The sequence below is a fragment of the Polypterus senegalus genome, chromosome 2 (assembly GCF_016835505.1).
Source record: "Polypterus senegalus isolate Bchr_013 chromosome 2, ASM1683550v1, whole genome shotgun sequence".
NCBI classification, from domain to species: domain Eukaryota; kingdom Metazoa; phylum Chordata; class Cladistia; order Polypteriformes; family Polypteridae; genus Polypterus; species Polypterus senegalus.
In genome coordinates, this window is record NC_053155.1 from 298388728 (window position 1) to 298413424 (window position 24697).

At 39.1% G+C, this 24697-nt stretch overlaps 1 protein-coding gene across 1 annotated transcript in view; it reads left to right on the forward strand.

Moving 5' to 3' along the window:
• Positions 1-24697, forward strand: part of LOC120524020 (FRAS1-related extracellular matrix protein 2-like) — a 352114-nt gene that overhangs the window by 244469 nt on the left and 82948 nt on the right. Inside the window, exons 7-8 of the mRNA XM_039745822.1 lie at positions 7229-7378; positions 22256-22465. Coding sequence (XP_039601756.1) covers positions 7229-7378; positions 22256-22465 — 360 coding nt within the window. The remainder of the gene's footprint in view (positions 1-7228; positions 7379-22255; positions 22466-24697) is intronic.

Consider the following 24697-nt stretch of genomic DNA (forward strand, 5'->3'; position numbering starts at 1 on the left):
GCTATTAAGAAGGCTAACAGAATTTCAGGTTATATAGCACCCTGATGTGTGGAGTACAAGTCACAGGAGATGATGCTGAAGTTTTATAACACACTGGTGAGGTCTCATCTGGAGTACTGGGTGCAGTTTTGGTCTTCAGGCTACATTAAGGACGAAGAAGAACAGCGACTAGGCTGAGTCCAGGGCTACAGGGGATAACTGATGAGGAAAGATTAAAAGAGCTGAGTCTTTACAGTTTAAGCAAAAGGAGATATGATTGAAGTGTTTAAAATTATGAATGGTATTAGTCCAGTGGATCGAGACTGTTATTTTAAAATGGGTTCATGAAGAACATGGGGACACAGCTGGAAACTTATTAAAGGTGAATTTCATTCAAACATTATAAAGTTTTTCTTCACACAGAAAGCCATAGACACCTGGAATAAGTGACCAAGTAGTGAGGTGGACAGTAGGACTTTAAGGGCTTTCAAAACTCAACTTAATGTTATTTTAGAAGAATTAGGTGGGTAGGACTAGAAACGTTCTTGGGCTGAAATGGCCTGTTCTTGTCTAGATTATTCTAATGTTCCAATGTTCAAAAATAATAGTTAGTCAAATATTACAGATATTAAAATGTGTGCTTCAATTTAAATGGTCAAAGTCTTAAAATTCTCAATTGTACCAGAAAGTTGTCATTTTTCACCAACTGAAGTATAAAAAATCAAAAATAACATCAATCTCCTAATCACTGACCTTGAAATAGTCTAAACTGATACTCCACATGCTTATGTTAGAAATTTGTCATATTTAACATTCTAGGAGTGACTCTTAAGTGGGCAGTGACCATCAGTTTAAGTCCTTTTGATAATTTTTGGTGAAGACATCTATCGGGTTTCTCTTTATCAAAAGGTTGTAATTCCTGCACAAAATATGATCAGAGTGCCAAAATAGGAAGAACCCTTGCTGGCAGGGATGCTGTCCCATGCATGCCATCCATCACATATTTAGGTTGTCCATGTTTGGTATATGCTTATCTTTTTTTTTTTCTGAGCCTATTCACATTGATGTATGAAATAGTTTTATAGTTTGTGTGACCCTCCTTGGAATTCTGTTAGACCCTCATGTAATGCTGTTGTAATGCTACATGACTCAAGATGATTTCTAGTCGGAGAGCATGTCAGATTTAATGGCTACTCTTGCTGAATCTCATTACCTCAGAGACTGTCAAACTATACAACAAGAAATCGCAAGCACCTGATGACTTTACATCATGGATCCAGTTCTCCTGTTATGCTCCAAATGTATCATGCGGTCACCTCATTTTGGCAGGCAACCAACATAAACGTCTGTAGTTACCTTAGTTACTGAGCAAGCTCTTCAGCTACAGTCTCAGTCCATCATTTTTTTTTTCATACAAACTCTCTGTCTGTGCTGGTTTCAAAGTTTGCCAGGCCTCGTCAAAATCTGAACAGTATTTCATGTTTTACTTAATCAACTGCATTGTTTTTTGAAAATATACATTTATTCTGTAATTGATGTATGTAACAAGTTCCAAACCACTTGGGAAGAGGGATTTTAGGATTAATGATGATGTGACAATTTGAAATAACAAGGTGATGTGAAATAATCGTTGGTGATGGAAACATGTGCTAGTATATTGCATATGGAGCCTCCAAAAAAAAGGCCTAGTCCTACAATAGCAATGATGGGTCGTGGCATGCCAATTTATCAACAGATGTGTCAGCAAATAATCCAACAGTTTTGGAGAACATTCCCACAAGAGAAATCAGTAGGATTCTAGGCATTTCACCTTCTATTAAAAGACTGGTAAGACTTTAGTTTGGGTAGTGCATCTACTGTTTGCTCTTATGTAACAAGACCTGAACAAAGGCTTCTTTTGGTCTTCATAATACTTATAACATATCTGTGCTGCGTGGTGGTAAAATGACTTGTTAATATGAAGGATTCACAGGTCTTACACTAAACATGTAATATCAAGAGAAATGTGTCTGGGTTAAGCCATCTAAGGGCTCATTTATACTTCACGCGACGCATGCTGCAGCGGACGCTCCTGCTACGCAAGCGTTGAAGTGTTTATACTTGCACGTGTACTTTACGTAAATCTGGAGGAGTCCACCAGGTGGCAGTGTGAGATATTATCACGGTGAGAACATGTTTGGCTTCTCTGTGTTGTGAATTGCCTAAATCACCTATTAAATTCCGATAACACCTTACCGCAATATCTGTGAAAAGGATGTTTATTGATTCAATCCATCAATCCAGGGATGTGTCCATTCCAACAAGCATTGGGCACGACTGAGAAACAATCCCTGGACGAGGTCTCCGCTCATCGCAAGGTGAATACAAGCACACATACACTAGCGTCATTTTAGCGGCACCAAATCCCCAAATCTGCTTATCTTTAGAAGGAAACCGGAGCACAGTGTGGAATACAAGCAGGAAATACCAGCAACGTAACTCCCTGCGAGACAGCAGTGCTACTGCTCCGCCACCGTGTCACCCCCATGTGTGTAATTATTAACAGTATTCATTATTTAAACGAAATTATATGTAAAATGTAACATACACACTTTAATGCATTTCATCATGAAAGTGATATCAAGTATGAATCTAAAGATTCTAAATGTGCAGAGAGTTGGAATATCAGACATTTAATGTGTTCTGTGTGGTGATCTTTTGCTGCTTGCCGCAGCTGTCAGGTCCAAGAAGCTCGTAGCGATTAAAAACTGGGATGACGTTTACGACGGTCTGCTTTAATGATAAAGCAAACTACGAGGTTAAAGTGGACAATTCGAGATTAAAGCCGAAATTTCCACTTTAAATCACAAAATACACGTTTTCACCGTGTCCTTTATTTTTTTCTCAGTGGTTCAAATATAACGCTATACATTATGTTGCTGTTGTTAAGTTGCAAAAATAAAAAATATAAAAAAGACGACACAAAAGATGGCATGTGAGACTTTTAAAATGTATCGTGTCATTACGATCGGGAATATGCGACGCTTGAATATAAAAGCACCACGAATGCATCTGTATGTCGGCATTTTGCTTCAACACTTTGAACCATTCATCAAACAGCAAAGCGCGCACATCGATCCCCGAAGGATCTCCATAGAGGCTTGCTGTCACATGTAAATAGTAAACAGAGACTCTGACGTCACGTTCCGACTTTTAGCACACTGCGCCCCCGACTTTTTGCTGGTACTGCAACTCGCGCGCGTCGCGTTAATTTCTGAGGACCTGCTCAGAGGACGCGTGAAATGAACGCGCTGGGAGCCGCGATGGCAGCCATGATGAGCGTGAAGTATAAATGAGCCCTTAGACCACTCCAAAGTGAAGTTTTGTTAGTAGGTCACATCGTTGAGATGAATAAACACATTACTGATGCTTTGCAAGTGTTATGACCACTCAAAGAAGGGTGTGTTAAAGTCTTTTTACATAAGAGTAAATCTGTAATAGATGCATTTTTGCAATACCTAAACTAAATTTGCCAAAAATTTCAAAGACGCCATTAAAATTTCAAAAACCCCCTCCTGAATGCACGTAATCTCCAGTCCTTCAGGTGTCATTATCTTAACAACCCTCCATGATATCATGGCATGGGCTTGTGAACACTTGAGTAAGCCTTTGTCAATCAACATCATTTACCGCTACATCAACAATGCAAGTTGAGGCTTTACTATGAAAAGCAGAAGGCATCAACACTGTCCAGAAGCACTGTAAACTTTGGTGGGCTCTGACTCATCAGGGATAGAAAGTAGCACAGTCGAATTGGGTTTTGTGGTCTAACATGTCAAAATTTCAAACAGTGCCTGGAATAAACTGCCATTGTGTTCTCGTGCTCAAAGATGAAAAGGAACATCCAAGCAGTTATGATCATCACTGGGTCCAAAAGCCAGCATCTGCCATGGTATGGGTCGATGTCAGGGCCCATTCACATTTGTGAGGGCACCATTAATGCACAAAGACATGTACACATTTTGGAGCAACATATGATGTCATCCAGTAGCTGTCTTTTCCAAGGATGTCCTTGCATTTTCCAGCAGGACAACTCCAAATCGCGTTCTTTCCTGAATACAAGTGCATGACTGCATAACCAGAGAGTCGGGGTACGAACTTGTCCTGACTGCAGTGCTCATGGGTCTCTGATTGAGAATGTGAGGCACGTTATGAAGTACAAAATATAGCAGCAAAGGCAACATACAGTTGCACAGTTGGAGACAAATTCTGCTTCTTAAACTTAACCAACTCGTGTCTTAATTTCCTAAATGCATAATTAGTGTTATTAAAAGAAATGGCAATTTGAAACATCGGTAAATACTCGGCTGTCCCAACTTTTTTAGAGCATGTTTCTGGTTACTGTCATCAGATTGACATGAGTGTATATTTTCAAAAAATCAATTCAATTCACAAGATGAAACATCCCATAATGCATTTTGGTAACGCTTTTAGTATGGTTCAGGGTGAACAGAATTTATTGTACATTATAAAGCTGGGTGGCCTCCAAACCCCTAGAAGAGGCCTAGTGAAACATTTCAATATAGGTTCAGGAATAAGACCTAAAAGGGGCCATATGTTAAGGCAGGACCCTCAGGCAACAGAAGAACCCCATATAGATAGCTATATAGACAACAGTGCAACACTATGGGATACAATTTCTGTTTTTGAAACAAGCCATTCACCTTGTACAATGCACCAGGGCAAGAGATGACTCCAGGTGAGACCAAGAATAACTGGTGTGCCAGCCAGGCAAAACGTCATTTAATATGTTGCCACAAATGGAAAAAATAATGTCTTAACAAAAGGGATCGGCAAGATGCCATTGTGAGAAAGGCTTTGAGGCATCCGTGAGACCTTCCTTGTGGCTCATCAGGTCTGAACTGAGATGCCATCTCTTAAGGCCGACCCTCCTTTATATCAGCCAGAACCAAAGGGGTGGGGCCTGTTTACCCTCAAGGGGTGGTTTCTCAAGACTGCATGGGAAAACGGAGACCAGACTGTTAGCAACAGCGCCCTCTCTTACCCCAGCATGGTACCACATACCTTAGGTGAGCCAAGAAGGCAATCCTCTTACGCGCATACGTGACAACAGTCGCCACTACAGGATTACACAGGGTCCAGCCAGGTAAAGCATAGCCCTGGGATCTATTATGGCTGGAAGACCTATTACTTGTTTATAAACACAGCATTGTATACTGCAACTTTCATTTACTGTTTTATACTTTCCACTCCACTACCTAAAGATTGATATATACAAATAATCTGTTAAACTGAAATACAGCCAGGTTTAAAAATGTGAGAGGAATATAGGGCCACAAGAGGACTGGGCCCAGCATTTTGTATCTCATTCATTATTCCTGGATATAAATTCATTAGGAACACACATGCAGCCCTGCAGAGGAGTTTCAATAAACATTCCATGTCAGTGATAACCAAATCTACAGATGGAAGGTGAGACATATAAGGACATACTGGCCAAGAACTTAACAAAGCTGGGAAAAAGGGCAGCTTCTGTATAGTTGGTCCTGAACAAAGCATTTAGCTGTGATGTTGACTTCTGCTTTCTCTTAAATGATTGTAGACATTTCTAATCAACACATTTTAGCAAAAAAACTAAAATAAAAAGTGCTAAAAGTTGCTGTTTAAGGGGGCTTATGCCATAACTGAGAGAGTGGAATGGCACTTAACTGAGAGTACTCTTCTACATTTTGAAGAAAGTCTTACAGTGTCCTTAAAAATGACACAGGGTGTACATACAAATTCTCAATAGACAATACCTGAACCAAGTCTAGAACAAAAGAGTCTAGAGATGTGAGGCAGCAGCGCTAACCACCGTGCCACCATTCTGTAACATGCAGTGCCTATAAAAAGGTATTCAGCCCCTGGAAGTTTTCACATTTTATTTTTGTACATCAGAACAATCTGAACGAGAACAGGCCATTCAGCCCAACAAAGCTCGCCAGTCCTGTCCACTTAATTCTTCTAAAATAACATCAAGTCGAGTTTTGAAAGTCTCTGAAGTCCTCCTGTCTACCACACTACTTAGTACAACCTTGAATCACAAAGGATTTAATTCACCTCTTTTGACATCGATCAATAGATAAAAACTATATAATGTCGAAGTTAAAACAGGTGGATCATTAAAGTATACTGGGGGGAAAACCCCCATGGTGCCTTCAACGCCCAACCCCTAGTTGTGGCCAGAATATTAGTAAAATCTAGGGCGGAGTGGTGGCTCTGAGTCACTGCCAAAAGAGATCCTACTCTGCTGGGCCCTTGAGCAAGACCCTTAACCTTCAATTGCTCCAGGGGCGCTGCACAATGGCTGACCCTGTGCTCTGACCCCAAGGGGTATGCAAAAACTAACAAATTCCTAATATGAGAAATTGTATAAGGTGAAATAAAGAACAAAAAAAAAAATCTGTAAATGTAAAAAAGGAAAATTATTATTTATTGCAGTCAAAATTAAGAAATTCTATAAATATGTAAAAGAAAAATTAATTATTATTTAACGGAGTAAAAATCATAATATGAGTATAAAATATTTTCTCTTACCGATTGGAGTATTCCCGTTAAACTGAGGTCCACTATGCTCGATGATTATTTATAAGAGACTAAATAAATGATCCATTCGTTTTAACTGAAATTCTTATAGATAAAAAAAAATATTTTTAAAAGATGACTTATTTAAATAACAGGAAACATCACGTGAAAACTAAAGTGGTATGCAATGGGACATCGTAACTCGACCTTCAGCTAACTAAATCACCTAAATACAAACATTGGTGTTATTAATAGATCTTTTTCTTTAATAGTTTGTTCCTGTGAAATTTACTCGATCAAAAATAAAACCATGACTTTCTTGATATTAAAAACCACAACTTTCCTGATATTTTAGTTTATAATTTAAAAACGGAATAAGAATCTGAAAATCTAACGTCACAATAAAGTTTAATAAATTCTGAAAAGAATGATACCAAACATATATATGATGTTTTAAAATAAGCCCGATTAAAAACGTGACATAAAAACATCACATAAAATCGTAGTACAAAATCATTGCACTTTTAGGCTTAGGATTTTATATATAGAGAGTAGATAATAAGCTGAAGTTAAGCAAAAGAAAGATAGCAACTAATCTTTATTTACAAAAATAATTAGAGGTTTAAAGAGAATGAAGAGTGTATCTAAGCTACAGCATCTAATGACTGACTCTTTTCCACTTTAGTGCCCGTCTTCTACTTTGGAGATACTGAATATCACGTGGATGAGAGTGACGGCTACGTGGAAGTTCGCGTTTGGAGAACGGGAACTGACCTGTCAAAGACGGCGACTGTCACTGTGCGATCCCGTAAAACGGAGCCAGTTTCTGCAGAAGGTGAGCTCACTCCAGATATGTTAGAGTAAAAGTAAGTAAGGTATAGAGAGGAGCATGCTGTAAAAATGCTTTATGCTTGTTGTAGGGGTGATTTAGGTAGTTATGGCTTATTAGGTATAACTCATGTTCAATTGTTCTTTTCGCTACCTGTTTCATTTCTAAAGACAGAGCCCTCTTGTTCCTTTTAAGCTGATTTGATTCATTAACTGGGTTTACACATTCATTCAGAAGGGAAAATTATGTAATTACAGTACATACTGTAAGTATAGCTGTTTTGGCCTGGAGTCCCATCCCAGCAGTCTTGATTTTAAGCAAGGAGGTAGCATTGGACAGTTTAATAGATGTGGGGTCTTGTGTATGTAAATATTTTAAGGTTTTGTGTTTTTGTGTTACTTTATAATATTCAAACATTTGTGTAAGCATGGGTAAGCATTCCTTCAGAGATTGGGGTACATAAGAAAAAAATAAATTCAATTCATATTAGTCCAAAATAAATAAAAAATAGAACAAACCCTTGTGGTAGTGAACTCTTGATGAAAAAGATGTCTGCTCACATCACACCTGTCATTGCCACATTTTATTGATTGCATTCAGATTTCAAGATTTCAGTGTTTTTGTTTTTTTAGGCTTCAAATGATATACTGCTAAATCATAGAGATGTTAACAGGGCATCAGTTCGGGGGGGGGCCCAAGGCCTGGTTCTGGGTCCTCTCCCGTTTTCTCTGTAGGCCAACACGCTAGACTCCATCATCTAGTCCCATGGTTCCTCATATACATGCACCTGTACCTGTCATTCCCTCCAGAGAACCACAAAGAATCAGCTAGTACCTCTGCATGTCTCACTGATATCTCAACCTTGATGAAAGAGCACCATCTCCAGCTCATCCTGGCATAGATGGACCTTCTTGTTATGCCAGCCAGCCTGTCTATACAGCACCCCATCGGCTCACTATTGCTGACACATACCAAGTCAGTGTTCAGCCTTGGAGTGGTAATCGATGACCAGCTGACCACTGCAATAGTCTGTTGGTCCTGCAGATTCACTTTGTACAACATCCATATTTCATGGAGTATGCAGCAGAACTCCTGTGCTGAGCTATGGTCTTATAATGTCTAGAATACTACAACTCTCTGCTAGCATGAATTGCCAAGCTGCTGCAGATGATTCAGAATGCAGCAACATGTCTGGTGTTCAATCAGTTGAGACATTCACACGTCACTCCTCTTGTCAGATCACTATATGGGCTCCATGCAGCAGTAGCAGCACATAATAAGTTAAAATCCTCAGTGCTTACCTACAGATTAGTAAGTGGGTCAGGATTTATATACATGGAGACACACACAAGGCCCTATGCTTCTTCTTACCCACTCATGTCTGCTGATGAATGGTGTCTGATGATGGCACCCCTGTGTGGCATCAACTCTCAAATCCAGAGCCTTTTTGTGTGGAGGATCAAGCTGCCCACCTCCATTCAAATGTTTGAAGACTCGCTTGTTCTGTGAATTTCTTCCTAATTGATCACGGCTTTGTAACCAAGGCAGTCTAACTAGCTTACATTTTGTTCTGAGCTCTTCACATGTGATGATCAATTCTGTATCCTTGTACTGTAACACTTGTTCCTAAACAGTTCCCCAGACTGAGGTTTCCTCAATTATGTTAATCTCTGTTGTAAATTGCTTTGGATTAAAATGTCTGTTCAACAAATAAATGTAAATGTAAATGAAACATATGGATGATTTTGTATATTGTACATCTGAGCTAAAAGGTACATATACCATCCATCTAATGTTTGAACCCCTGCTTAACAGGGTTACACAGACCCCGACCCAATCCCTGCACAACTGAAAGAAAGACAAAAACCAACTGTTGTGTCTCCAGTCCTCTGCAGGGCACACTTACTCATACCAAGATAACAATGGGGGTACAGGGTAAACTACCAGAATGGTGAGAGGAACCCACATAAACAACAACCTGAAAAATAACATCTGAGAGACTGTGCCAATGCTCACTGAACTGCTGGACCACCTGAAACACATCAAAATGTTTTTTTCACCTCAGGGCGGTTTTTCCTCATATTAGAAACACCAGGGAAGCTGATACCATTTTATTTTATTTTTGAATCACTAATATCCTTATAAATCTCAGTCTTCTGTGTGCTTTGTTACTCTCTTTTAGAATACTTTTGGGAAGAATAAATTAGTTGCGAATATGTCTGCTCCTCATGTTGAAACTTGAATCACAAGTGGAGAAAAATGAAGACAGCGGTCATGCTCGACAAAGCAGCACTTTGACACATGAGCAAAAAGCTGGCATGTAAACGCTGATCAGAATTTCAAGCAGTGTTCTTCATTATCAGCGATTTACAGCTTGAACTCTTAAATTCAACAGATAGTTGGCAGTTCCAAAAATCAGTCTTAATGCTATGCATTGTCTAAATGCATAAGACTGATAATGTACTGTATACTTATATGTCACTTTATTGGATTTCTTTTCTGAACCCATTGATTGTGGCCATATCAAGCTCAAGGGTGGACTAAACGCTCACACATCCACAGCGGGGCCACACTACAGTCGCCTTTCAACCTAACAAGCATACCTTTTGAGCGTGAAAGGAAACCAAAGAAAATAGATGCAGATATGGGAGGGACATGTAAATGACACACAGACAATGATTTGGTCTTCAGGAGCTATGAGATGAGACAGAGGCTCAAATATATATATAAAGTATATCTGGAAAGTATTCACAGCGCATCACTTTTTTCACATTTTGTTATGTTACAGCCTTATTCCAAAATGGATTAAATTCATTTTTTTCCTCAGAATTCTACACACAACACACCATAATGACATCGTGAAAAAAGTTTACTCGAGATTTTTGCAAATTTATTAAAAATAAAAAAATTGAGAAATCACATTTACATAAGTATTCACAGCCTTTGCCATGAAGCTCCAAATTGAGCTCAGCTGCATCCTGTTTCCCCTGATCATCCTTGAGATGTTTCTGCAGCTTTATTGGAGTCCACCTGTGGTAAATTCAGTTGATTGGACATGATTTGGAAAGGCACAAACCTGTCTATATAAGGTCCCACAGTTGACAGTTCATGTCAGAGCACAAACCAAGCATGAAGTCAAAGGAATTGTCTGTAGACCTCCGAGACGGGATTGTCTCGAGGTACAAATCTGCGGAAGGTTACATAAAATTTTCTGCTGCTTTGAAAGTCCCAATGAGCACAGTGACCTCCATCATCTGTAAGTGGAAGAAGTTTGAAACCACCAGGACTCTTTCTAGAGCTGGCCGGCCATCTAAACTGAGCGATCGGGGGAGAAGGGCCTTCTCAGTTTTTTTATTTTTAATAAATTTGCAAAAACCTCAAGTAAACTTTTTTCACGTTGTAATTATGGGGTGTTATGTGTAGAATTCTGAGAAAAAAATGAATTTAATCCATTTTGGAATAAGGCTGTAACATAACAAAATGTGGAAAAAGTGATGCGCTGTGAATACTTTCCGGATGCACTGTATATATATTCATCATGTAGTTTATTTATTAGTAAGTTATTTTGAAAATGGAGATTGCAATATATTGTAAGGCGTAACATCAGCTTTAGAGTTGCTGATTTACCAATTAGTCAGCGTCTCGGGAGGTAAAGAAAGAAAGAAAGAAAGAAAGAGAAAATGTTATGAGCCATTATTCTGGAAGGTTTGCTATATGTGTGTAGAACAGAAAGAAAGAAAGAAAGAAAGAAAGAAAGGAGTTTCGGGGAGAGACTGTTCGCATGGCATATTTCAGGAATATAAACGAGGTCCATGGAGCTTTTCTTCCATCAACTAAGGTTCATTTTTAAAAAGTGTGCCATGTCTAATATTGAATGGACAGACATAATCCTCACTGTGAGATCCATTGGTTCAATTCTGCATGAGCTTGATGGACTGGATTGTCTGCTTTAGTTCATCAAATGTCTTCTTTTGCTGTGTTCAACTGTGTGACAACTGCAACACAAAACTTAAATCCCAGTCAATAACTCTTACAAAAAAAACGTAATTGAGTAACTTGATTGATTTTAAACGCTAGAGAAAATACATGCAGGCATGGGAAGGACATGCAAACCACACACACAAAATGATTTGGTCTTCATGAGCTATGAGACCGCAGCCCAGATATCTGTATTGATCATTTTATTTATTCTAAATGAAGATTTCTCTTTTATTTGTACCAAGTTTAAATCTTTATTATTTATACTGACTACTGATCAGTTCACACTCTTATGGGGGGTACCTGCCATCCCTGTAGTTCATAGGATTCATATCAGAAAATAATGGTTAAGCGGTAATTAATTAATCTGAAAGAATGTGTGCTTTTTTCTGTGAGTCATATTCTCATTTTTTGTAGACAGCTGATTATGAACCCCTTTATCAAGACTAATTGGCTGGATACTATAAGATTAAAAAAGTCAAAGCTAGTGTTACATCATCAATACTGAAGCTGACCATAGGGATGCTGATAAGATTCTTTCTCTTTATAGGATTATCTAACAGTGAAACTGCCAAGGTAACCACTATACACAAATCTCTGTAGAGCAGTCTGAAAGAACAGCCTTATCACCCTCAGAAATTATAAAATGTATAAAATGTGTGCATTTCAATATAACAGGTGTCTCATATTATACATTACAGGAAGAATACCAGCAAACAAAATACAAAAAAAGTAAATGAAGTAGGAGTGGGCAGTACATCTGGAAGTTTACTATACAGATGAAACTCCCTTTACTGTATGCTTTTTCTTTTTATGCAGAAAACTTGCAGGCACATTTAATCGTAAAGCATGTCCTCTATCAAATACAAGTAAGTCTGTGTAAGGAATGGGAAATGTGATTTATGTCGGCGTATTAATGTCTTAAAGGTAATTTCTTTTTGTACAGACTTGTATGTGACATGGGCCCAGCCTGATTGGTGAGTCCATGCTAACTCCATCCCCACCGTGACACACCGTGAATTAGGTTAAGCAAACTTGACAATGTCAGTACGCTTAAGGCTGACAATTTGAAACAGAGAGAGAGGACAGGAAAAAAGAAAAGAAAAAAAACACTCAATGAGATATGAGGACAGCTTAGCTATTAGCTAAACAAATGGGCTTGATGGACTGAATAGTCTCCTCTCATTTGTCAAATTTCTTATGTTCTAGGAAAAGCAGGGTCTTGCCATGTTTGCTTAGAAGCAGCATGCACGAGTGGCTGAGTTTCATACTTTTATCAGTTCAAGCAGGAATGTTGCATACCTGCTATCAAATCCATTTGACTAGCAAAGCATTAACGAGCATTTCAGCTGATAAAGAAATGTGCCTCTGGGTAAAATTAATTTAAATTACAAATGCATTCACTAATTGTTAAAAAAAATACATCCAACCTTTAGAGCTTTTTTAATTATACTATATTATGGATTTTTGCCATGATTGCCCACTCCTAAAATTAAGAAAAATGCAAAAAACAGTGCAAAAATGGGGGGTCAGACAGCTGACACCCATCCACCCCACCCTTATGCCCCCACTGTTTAACACAGGATCATAACAATTACCATGCTTGACTCTTGTGCATTAATTACCAAAATCTTTGTGCTTCACCAGCTCCAAATTAGGAAATTTTTAGTTACTTTGTTCAATTCATTTTGTTTCATTTTTGTGTACAATTAATCATTATTTTCTGACTTTAATTATTTTACTTTGTTTCGTGTGTTGTTTTGTCTGGGCACTGCTATGTTAGTTTAGGTCAGCTTACCGTTATTGTCCACAAATTGAAATTTGCTTTGATCCAGTCAACAGCATACAAAAGCACATTCCTATATACTGTATATTCATATGTAAAATAAAAACTAATGCAGTCTTTAAATACATAAAAGTAGAATTGTATAGTAGTTACAACCAAATTATTATGTATTATCAGTTATTTCAACCAAATTGAACTTGTCCCATTTAAAAGTTTTATTACAGTTGGTATAACAATCTTTCTACTTCTATTTACTTTAAATTTTAGCAGCAAGTATCGCAAGTAGGTAAAATTATGTTTGAAGCAGTGTGTCTGTTCCTTTACACTCTTACCCACCTTTCTTTGTGCTCTTTCGTTATGAAGTCCTAATTGCGATTGTCAACAGAAAGTAGACCCCAGCTTGGTTATTTACCAAAGTTTATTTTTATAGTCACAGACAGACCCTCATACCAGACCAGGAATGAATATGACATGTTGTTCTGTTCTTGAGAGTTCTGAAGCACTTAAATCCCATACAGTTCCAATAATGCCCACTAGAAGGGGGAACAATGTCAAAATTCTGTGACCCATAAAAAGATGTATTAATACAGAGATGCTCAGTAGCAGAAACGTCACCTCCAAAGGGGACAAAGAGAAATGGAGTTGCCTAAACAATAAAGGCAATTCGATAGCAAACAGAGTCTCAATACAGTAATTCAGTTATAAAATCAAGAAACAGAGCAAAGAGGTCTAAAAGCCAATAATACACAAAGCACAAATTTAGTAAATGCAAATGCAAGAACTCACCACTCCTAAGGGCATTCAAATGAACCGCATGGGACTGTGGGTTGCCCTTGCCCTTGTAGGACTGAGGGCAGTCCCTTGTGGTGATGGGCAGGTGGCTCCACCTCTTGGGGAACCACCCACCAAGCAGAAGGTACTTGAAAAAAGATGCATAAACATAAAGAAACTAAAAATCAACAATGTAAACGTAAAAAAATAGACATTTAAACAACATTTCAACCACAGGCAGGAGAGGAACCCTGGCTGAAACATGACACATGTATGGTAGTCCATATAGAAACATTAATTTTCCTCAGCCTTCTTAATAGATAGCTACACTGTTGGTATTTTTGTAAATATATTGTGTGTTTTCATTAAAGTTCAAGCAAATTTCAGATATTTTTTCCCTAGTACTAAAAGCTATTTTACACTGCATACCTCTTAAAGTCAATGAGAAGCTCTTTTGTTTTCCTCACATTTAGTTGAAAGCTTTGTTCCTGGCACCACCTCTGCGTCCCTCTGACTTTTTCCTCAGATGTGCCGCATTGTTAGAGGTGTCAGTCAGTGAAGCAAACTTTGTAGTGTCAGAGGTGTCAGTCAATGAAGAAAACAGCTAAACAGTTGCTCTAAGATTCTCTCACGCTGTTAGTATAGACTGATATGAGTATTGGGGTGATCTCTGTGCTTTGTGGAGCCCCTATTTATATGTGATGGACTGCAGAAATTTGTCTATAGCAAGCATGTGTGTTGCTATCCAACCAGTGGTCTGAGGCACACCGTTGTGACCGGGAGACATAAACTTAGCCAAAGGGGGTTTGAGGCTTCCAGAATGACCATAAAGTAAGCCAGGGACCTTCTCTGGGTAGGGCAGAAGAGGCTTACTTCAGACCAGCTTGACCCTTACTACTACCTGAGGACAGGTCCCAAATTGGGAAGCTGGTTTTGAAAGTTCAAGTAGACAGTTAAAGGCCCAGAGTAAACAAAACTGCCTTAGCAGAGGGAGAAACACAAGTCCCACAAAGAATCTTTATAAATAAAAGATTTATTTACAAAAAATAGATAACAAAACAGCACAAAAGAGACACAAAGGCAATTCCTAAAGGGCAGTCCACAGCAGACAAAATCCAAATCATAGTCCAGTTATCAGAATCCTTGAAACAAAACAGAAATCCAACAACAAAAATCACAGCAGTACTTACAGACAGTCCTTAAACAACTCACAATGATCATCTGGATGGGAGGGCCTAGCAGTGGTGTCGTCAGGGTGGCTGTGCCTCCTAAACTACATGGAATAGATTTAAAATTAAGATAGAGTGCAGGAATATAAGCCTAGCAGAAAATACATAAAATATGAAAAATAATCATTCAAAAACAATAAAACATAAAATGCACAAAATACAGACCCATACGTTACACATGACATCATAGCATCCCCACATTAATTCATTGTCAATTCAGTTTAGTTTATTTTGTATAGCGGTCTTCAATGAGTGCTGCGACGAGTTCTAAAGTAAAATGCAAGTGTAAATTTTACATATTAATAAATGCACAATTAGTACACATAAAATAAGACACACGGGAAAACAAAGTCATTTGAAAGTAATTAACATAAATGGAAATCAACAGTATCTGTCCATTAATTCAGTGTTTCCTAAAATATTTTTCTCACAGCCCAATCTTAGTGTCTTCAAGACCCAGTTTGTGACGACCGTCAGATCTTTGTGGAGAATCGCCGCCGACAGTCATAGCAGCTGGTTTGGCCTGTGACAATCACCACCGAAAGTCATGCCAGAGCAATGACGATTGCTTAAATTGCCCATGGTGAACCATAATGAAACATTTCAAAACCCATACATGACCAATTCCCCTCCCTTTGAATACAAAGGTGAGTCATGATCCTGTGAGACCCAAAAGCCAGCAACCCTGGACCCATTTTGGGTCGTGACCCATGGTTTAAGAAACTGTCGATTTAATTAATTGCTGAACTACGGCCAAGATGACAACAGAGGAGAGGAAAACAAAAACCTCTGGGGGTTCCACGGTTATTTGTAAGAGAGAAAAGACAAAGTCAGTGTAAGAGAAGTTAATGTACATACCTAGGTGTCTGAACATTACCATCCATGAACAACAAAGAAACAAACCATAAGAATGGAAAATTTTGGGGTTCATTTTGACTACGCTGTGGTGCGCTGGCACCCTGTCCAGGGTTTGTTTCCTGCCTTGCGCCCTATGTTGGCTGGGATTGGCTCCAGCAGACCCCCGTGACCCTGTAGTTAGAATATAGCAGGTTGGATAATGGATGGATGGATTTTGACTACATTTTGGTTTTGGTGTTTTAACTAGTGGACGACATGGTGGCGCAGTTGGTAGCGCTGCTGCCTCACAGTTAGGGGACCCGGATTCACTTTCTGGGTCCTCCCAGCGTGGAGTTTGCATGTTCTCTCCGTGTCTGCGCGGGTTTCCTCCGGGTACTCCGGTTTCCTCCCACAGTCCAAAGACATGCAGGTTAGGTGCATTGATGATCCTAAATTGTCCCGTGTGTGTGTGTGTGTGTGTGCTCGTCTTGCGGTGGGTTGGCGCCCTGCCCAGGGTTTGTTTCCTGCCTTGAGCCCTGTATTGGCTGGGACTGGCTCCAGCAGACTCCCATGGCCCTGCAGCGGGTTGGATAATGGATGGATGGATGGATGGATGTTTTGACTAGTTGTTTCTTCCATGCATCGATCCACACTACAACTGATCTGATAATTTATATCATTTTATTAATGTACATCATAATACCCTCCAAACCTAAAGGATGATTTTTTTACCCTTTATTTTAATGACGTTTGCAAGAAATATCTGCATCCCAGTAGGTGGTTTACACCGAGCTCCTCCACATTTTTGAACGTAATGTCACTGCAGCATAAATTACTATACCGTTATTTATTGACTATTACATTAAGCACAGTATCAGCATGTTAATAAATTGGAATGACACTTTCGAATACGTACAGAATCATTTTGCTTTTGATCGCGCCATCATGCTCAGAAGACTCTGAAATGATAACATTTTTGATGTGCACCTTTTGGTTTTGGCCAAGCTGTGCTGTCAAGTGCAGTGGTGTATTATGTGCGTCGAGATATTTTAAAGGAGGACGTGCTCTCTGGAATGTAAACTTTCCTCACTCCTATACCTCACAGACAAAGCAAGTTATCTTCTCTCTTTTATCTTTCTCTTTTTTATTTCAAAGGAGGCCACTTAGGAAAACCTGGTGATTGTGAGCTGGGTAAGAATTGATGGTACCTTGTTGGAGTTTTACTTTAACATTCACCCTTGCTGTGATTTTTGTCTTATTATGTGGTGACTGGTTAAAAAAGGTAGGAAACAGAAATTAAGATGTTAGATGTATTGATTGGTTAATCTAAAGCTCTTAAAATGAAAAGCATTTTTTAACAAATTAGAAAACATGTCTTTAATATTTAATATGAAAGACTGTAGGTTAAGTAGATTAAATTAAATAGATGCTGAAAAATATACTGACATGACAGGTTAGTTTACTGTATCCCCATGGTACTAATTTCTGTAACTGATAAAATCAAGTCCTGTTAAGTCTAAATATCATAAAACAAAATCTCTTTACCTTGCTAAGAAGTCATGAGTCCACCCCAAACCACTGTTAGTTATTCACAGTTTTGCTAACAACATAAAGCCAATGTGTTTTTTTTTTCTCTCATGCCTTTATTCTTTTTAAAACACTAAATTGCCCCAGTAAAATCTTCATTTTATATTATGTATTCAGTTTAATGTGTTTAATGACAGAAAATAGTGGAATGGGACAAAAGTAGAGGCTAGCAACAGAGAAGACCCTTGTAAGCACAGGATGGTGGCTACAAAGGGTTTGTAAGTTCCTCCTTTTTGCTAAAGTGCAGTGCACGATGTCAAAGCAGCTCGAGGTGGGAGCATTTTGTACTTTCATAGGTGATAAATGAGAGGAGTAACCAAGGCAGCACGTGATTCTAGAAAGGAAGGAGTGGAACTGATTTGTTCTTTTGAGCGAGGAGACACAGGGGCTGCCTAAAGCTGATGTCACAGTATGTGACTTTAAGTCATTGGGGACGTCAGTGTCAGAATGTCAACTGCAGCTGCTCGTCACAGGACCATGTCAATTCACACAAGTGTAAATCACTGGGTATATCAAATTTAGCAATTGTGTGCTGACTTTCCAGGACTGTCAAGTGTAAAGTATAGCCCGGCCACAGACAGACACGACACCAATGTCTTAAACACACGGGTTTTATGTACACTCTTCAGCTGTGGGGCACGCCTTCCCCGTGTCCCACAGGACCAACACAGTCCCAAAAAGTACTTAACAGACCTCTGCACCTCTCCTTGTACCACCAGTCCTTCCTGGCAACCTCATCCTCTTCCTTCCGATTCTGGCTTCCTTTGAAGGGAGGCAGGCCCTTTTTATAGCCCTCCCGGAAGTGCTCCAGGTGTTGGATCAGCTGGTGCTAATTGCACCTCCGGGCAAGGCTGTAGAGGTGTCCAGGTTGGCTCCGGGATCCCTGCAGCCCCCCTGGTGGTCATTGCAGATCCACACAGGGTTGGGGAGAACTCCAACTCCCATGAAACCCTGCAGGAAACTGAGGCACCATCATGAACCAGGGAGGCTGCCACCAAGCGTCCCGGGGGAGGTACTGAGGAGCCCCTGGCTGCTCCCCTGGAACATAAGTAGAAGGGGCGTCCCGGCCGGGCATGGGATCTGGCCACCCGCCACACAAGCTTGACCATTTTTGTAATGTGCTGCCTGATGGAAACTGGCACTCTATGAAAAGTTAACAGGTACAGCAAGTTTGGCCACAATCTCAGCCCTTAGTTTTTCTCTTTTTTTCTTTCTGTTGTGGCATATAAAACATGAGGCATCTGACAAACGAGCTTCTCTTGCGTTTATGAGATCCAAACTGCATTCCTTATTCCGTATCACTGTTTTACATGTATGGTACTTCTGGATGTGCACTGATTGGTTGTCAACACTCAAGCACACAAGCCAACCCCTACGACTAAAGAAAAAAAGATGTAGTGTGAGTGAGTCATGGATTAATCAATATTAACTATTAAACAATTATATTAAACAATAAAGAACTAACCTTCAGTGCTCTCCATAACATTTCAGTCAAAGACCAATTTTTCCTTGATTTGCCCCTCTGCTCCACAGTTTAAAATTGCACGTCAAACAATTAAGATGTGATTAAAGTGCACACTGCAGACTTTCGTTTAAGGGGATTTGCGTATATTTCGGTCACACCATGTACAGATAATAACACTTTTTCAGGTTGTCAGGATGCACATCTGTATTAAGATGATCATGATCATCTACAATATGACTGCATTTCTGTTGTGCTCAATCAGAGGATTTTTCCTTCTGGGCTCAATGTATTGTGAGCAGGCCGAGCCACAGGGCCACTCTGATTCTGCCCATATTGCCAGCGTTTCCGAAATTCTGCTGCGAGACGAGTTCTGGTTGTTCTGCTGTCAAGCACCTAAACTGAGATCTGTTAGAATTCAGTGTTATTCTTGTTTGTCGTAACATTGAGGTTTCCCTTAATTTAATTGAATTAAGTGGGTTTAAGAAAGTGAAAATGTTTAATTGCACAGAAATCAAGAATATTTTTCCTTACTTGAATAGCACTGTACTTTAGCTTCTTACTCATTTTGAATGTGTTTCAGGATCAATAAAGTTTCTATTATATCTTATCATACCATACCAACCTCCACATAGTAGCATTCTGAAGATTTTACACATTTGCACTAAACGCTCCTTGATATTTTCATCATGTTTCAGGTTTCTGTGTTCATCTAATTCTGACACCATATTTCCTATGCATGCTGTTTTTTTTCCACAACTGTTGGCGCATAACACCTGCTTTTATGTTTATCTTTGGCCCACTTTCCTTGCTGATAACGTTATGTACGTCTTTGTTCATTTATCTCCAGTCCACTGACTTTACACGCTTTGCGTATCTTATCCATCACCATGCAGTATCACCAGTGCCATCAGAGTAACATATGTTTGTAATTCTTCCACCTCTGATTGCAATCCTTCCCTCCAGTCTTCACTTCTTCTTTTTTCAGGAAAGGATTGATTAATTGATTTTGATTGTGCATTCATCAGTAAACCCTGTGGTTTATTGCACGTTGTGACCGCAAGACATACACAAGGCCCATTGTAGATTGTTCCATTTGTTTAGTCAGTCCCAGAAGCTGCTTAAATATAAAGTAAATTTGAATTTGTAAATCTTTAACATTCAACCTTTAAACACCTGCAGGGCCTTAATGTAAATATGACTATGCTCTCCTTCACATTAAAGTTTTTTAAATCTATAATATATAAGTAAGAAATGTGCAGATGTGTAGTTTTTACTAAATCGCTACCCATTTGTTATCAATGCACACTTCTTACAACAGACATGAGCTGTGGTTCTGTGACAAGGATGGCAAAGATGTCAACAGAAATTCACCATTTTAAAATAAATTTTATATGACACTGTTATGAATTAATAACAATAGCCCCTTCCACATATAGAACCCATTTTATTACTAGGTTGTCTGTTCACGAAATTTAATGGAATTCAACCTTACGATGAAAATCGTTTAATTTGCACTTGACAGTCAAAAGTCAATTGGGGGCATCGTTTAAATTGTATAACATGTATGGGACCACCAGTGCCTGAATAGCTGTTAGCTTGCTGTACATGTTCATATAATACAATACCACTTTCCCTTAAAGCTCCATAGTACTGTGATTGGCGTTCTTTATTAATTATTTTACACTTTCCTGAGCAGTTTCTGTGATTCCTAAGTGGCTGTTCCGGGGTTTCTAGGTCGAGCAGTTTTATTAAGGTGTATACAATACAATACAATACAGTTTATTTTTGTATAGCCCAAAATCACACAAGAAGTGCCACAATGGGCTTTATCAGGCCCTGCCTCTTGACAGCCCCCCAGCCTTGACTCTCTAAAAAGACAACTAAACACTCCCAAAAAAAAAACTCTTGTAGGGAAGAAATGGAAGAAACATTGGGAAAGGCAGTTCAAAGAGAGACCCCTTTATTTTTCCTACCTTGGTTCCTGACTAACTTGTAGTTTTTTGGCATCTTATCGTGACACCATTTTAAATATTGACAGGCTCGTTTAACATCAGATTCTTGAATTTAAGCTTACTTTTACTTTGGTGAATGATTTTGCTTATTTATGGGTGCTGCCATTTTGTGCCTTTCATCTTTTTTTTTGTTTTTTCTCTCCTTCGAGCCATCTGACCTTCCTTTTTTCCTTTGTTACTTATTCGCTTATATTATTGCCTAACCTTTTTGTTTTTTTATTTCATATAACTATCTTTTTGTCATCATGTGAAGCACCTTGAGCTACATTGCTTTTATGAAATTGTGCTATATAAATAAATGGTGTTGTTGTTGTCAGGATTGCAACCTGCGTTGTTAGGGATGTGTCCTCAGAGGTCATGACCTGCTGTTAATGATGCAGCACGTGTAAAAGTCGACTTTCTGGGCTCTTCCTCATATAAATTTACAGATGCAATACCCATTTTTGTTGATTCTTTTAAACTATTACAATACCCCATTCAAGGTCTTGCTTTGATACTGACCCTTGACCATGAGTTTTAATTCTTTTTTCAGTGTTGGCATTTAATTTTTGATTAGCAAGTTTTGACTTTGATCTCCTACCCAGATTTCCTTGCTAGTTCCTCTAGCATGATACAGAGAAATCTCCATTCAGAATCGATTTATGTTTTCTGTTTGTAGCTTTGTCTTTGCAATGTCTAGTTATGTTATAGTAGGTCAGGTAATGGTTGGATGGATGAATATTTGATGTATAAATATTGCTAGTAGTGCTTTATAAAATAAAAATGAAGGAGTTCCCTTGCGGATCAGCTAGTACTACTACATGCTACATAGTTTCACGTACAGTTGATTTTTCTCTGTAGCGCTCTTCATCGAGTTTTGGCTCAGAGCATTGTACCAAGTTCACTGATAACCTGAAATTACAAAGTTTACAAACTACGAATCACATAATGAATGCACAATTTGTTTATACAGTGGAATGAAAACCAATTCCAAAATGATTAACACTAATAGAACCTATTGATATCATTTCATTAACATTATTTGCCAGCTAATGGGATAAGAGAAGAAAAAGGAGAAGATTATAATAAAATGACTATCTTCAATCTCAAATGCATCTTTTCTAGTAAAGGTAGAAGGGGGTTTTAGGTATAGAAATGGTAATGATACAATAAAATAATAAAATATAATAATGTTAAGATTACCTGATTAATACTGAAATGTGTTTTTCTTCTTTGAAGCTGGAATTGACTATGTTGGAGTTGGTCGAAATTTGGATTTTGCCCCAGGAGTGAACATGCAGACCTTCCGGGTCACCATTCTGGACGACTTGGGTCAGCCCATCTTGGAAGGACCAGAGACCTTTGAACTGGTTTTAAGAATGCCAATGAACGCTGTGCTCGGAGAGCCAAGTAAAGTCACTGTAATCATCAATGACTCTGTGTCTGACTGTAAGTTGAACGTTTATTTTGAGATGTTTACTACACATGTAATGAGATGTTTTAATTTGAATTTCTTCAGTGTTTCAGGCACTAAGTTTATTTAACAAATGACATAACTCACTTTGAAGCCAGTAGAAACTAAATTAGGCCCATGGAAAATTGGTGCATTTCATTTGTAAAAATGTATAATACTTAAAATATCTCATTTTAAAAAGATCTAATACATAAAATATAGCCGTCTACCAGTTGGTTGTTTAAACATTAGGTCTCATTCACATTAGGTCTCATTCACTTTGCCTCTTTTCTCCATTTATATACACGCTAGCTGTGTAAGCATGTGCTGTAAAAAGCCAGGGTTTCTAGAAACTATTGAAATTATCAGAAAAATAATTGAAATGCAGTCAGCGGTTTCGTTTTGCAGACGTGCTCGCCCCCTTTGTCTATCAGCGTCTAAGCGAGTTTCTCTCTCCTTGGAGGTTTCGTTTTGCCGATGTCCTCGCCTCGCTTGTGTATTAGTGGCTAAGCGAGTTTGTCTTTCATCGCCGGTTTCACTTTTTCGATGGAGTCGCTTTCTTTCAGCTTCATGCTGTAGCCTTGTACTCCTTTCTTCTTCCGACTCGTTAACAGACAGACACACACACTTTATACTGTATATAAGATATTTGTTTTTATAAGCTGCTGTTTTTGTGCAATTTTTGTGATGATCATAGAATGGAATTTTTTAAAACAGTGCATAGGACCATAAATCCGAGTGTAAATTCAAGTTCATCTCTAACTTATCTTTATCATGCACAGTCGAGTCTGATTCTTTATAGTAATTACAGTCTCAGAGTGCTGTTTCTTGGCCAGCAAATGTAGAAGTACACTCTCAGTGGTCATGTGGACAGATAAACCTATTTCCTGCCATGCAAGAGCCTCCCACAGAACAGCCTGAATAATCTGATGCAATGATTCAAAACTACTGTATATTGGAAATATTCCTTATGTATTATGGTCCAGGCTGGTATGGTGGCACAGTGGTAGCACTACTGCCTCACAATAAAGGGACTAGGTACATGTCCCAGGTACTGAGTGTCTAGAGTTTACACGTTCTCCCCTTTGCCACATGAGTTTCCTCCGGGTGCTCCTGTTTCCTTCCAAAGTCCAAAGACATGCACAGTAGGTGAATAATACAGAACTGGCCCCTGATGTTTATGTGTGTGTTGTGAAAGCTCAGGGGCACCAGAGAGCCCCAACCCCCAACAAAAACACACCAAGACAGTCCCAGGTTCAAATAAAAAGGTGTTTATTTTACATATCCCTCACAAAAATTAACAAAGCACAAGTCATCTCTCCTTCAAACAACTCTCCTCTACTCTCCCACCACACTGCTGTCCTCCAGTTGAGTTGCTTGTCCTCCTCCCAGCTACGACTCGTCTGGATAAGGGAGTGCGACCCCTTTTGAGGACTCAAGAGTACTTCCGGTGCCATGACATAGCCAGTTGGAAACACTTTCTGGTTATGAGAAAGCCAGGGATATCCTCCCCTGGCAGCGCCCCCTATTGTCCGCCAGGGATCCCCACAGGGCTGCTCCTCCAGACTCCAAGTACCATGCTGCCCTATGGGCATCAAAACAGGGGCTGTATATGAGGGTCACAGCCACCTATTAAAGTGGGGGATTAACTGCTCTCTGCCATGCTCTCCTGCCAGTTCTTGTACTCTTCAAAGATCATAAGGCATCCCAACTGGGAACTGCCCCCATTTACTTCCTCCTTCCATTATGGCATCCCAGCCAGGTAAGGACTCCACCTCTGTTCTGGGTGGGACGCACAACTTTCCTCTGAGGAATCTACGGTGTATATGCCGCTCGGTGGACTGGTACCCTGTCCGGGTGCTCTTTGTATCTGATGATTGCTGGGATAGACTGCAGCTGCCCCTCAACCCTGCCCTGGATAAATAGGTTAGGAAAATAGATGGATGGATTATGGTCCATGCTGACTTAATGGTATCATGTAGCTCTTGTAGACTTTTTGGTAACATTTTTCAACAACTTATTCTACAGTATATTATCCCAAAGGTGATTGATATCTGGGCAATGTGAAGGACATTAAATTTAACTAAAGTCACTGTCATGTCCATTGTACCAGCTTTAGATGATACATGCTTTATGAAATCACATGTCACCCTGCTGTGGAAATCAACATCAATGGGAAACTCATTTGGTAATAAGAGGCCAAGATAACATTCCATAAACCATTACAC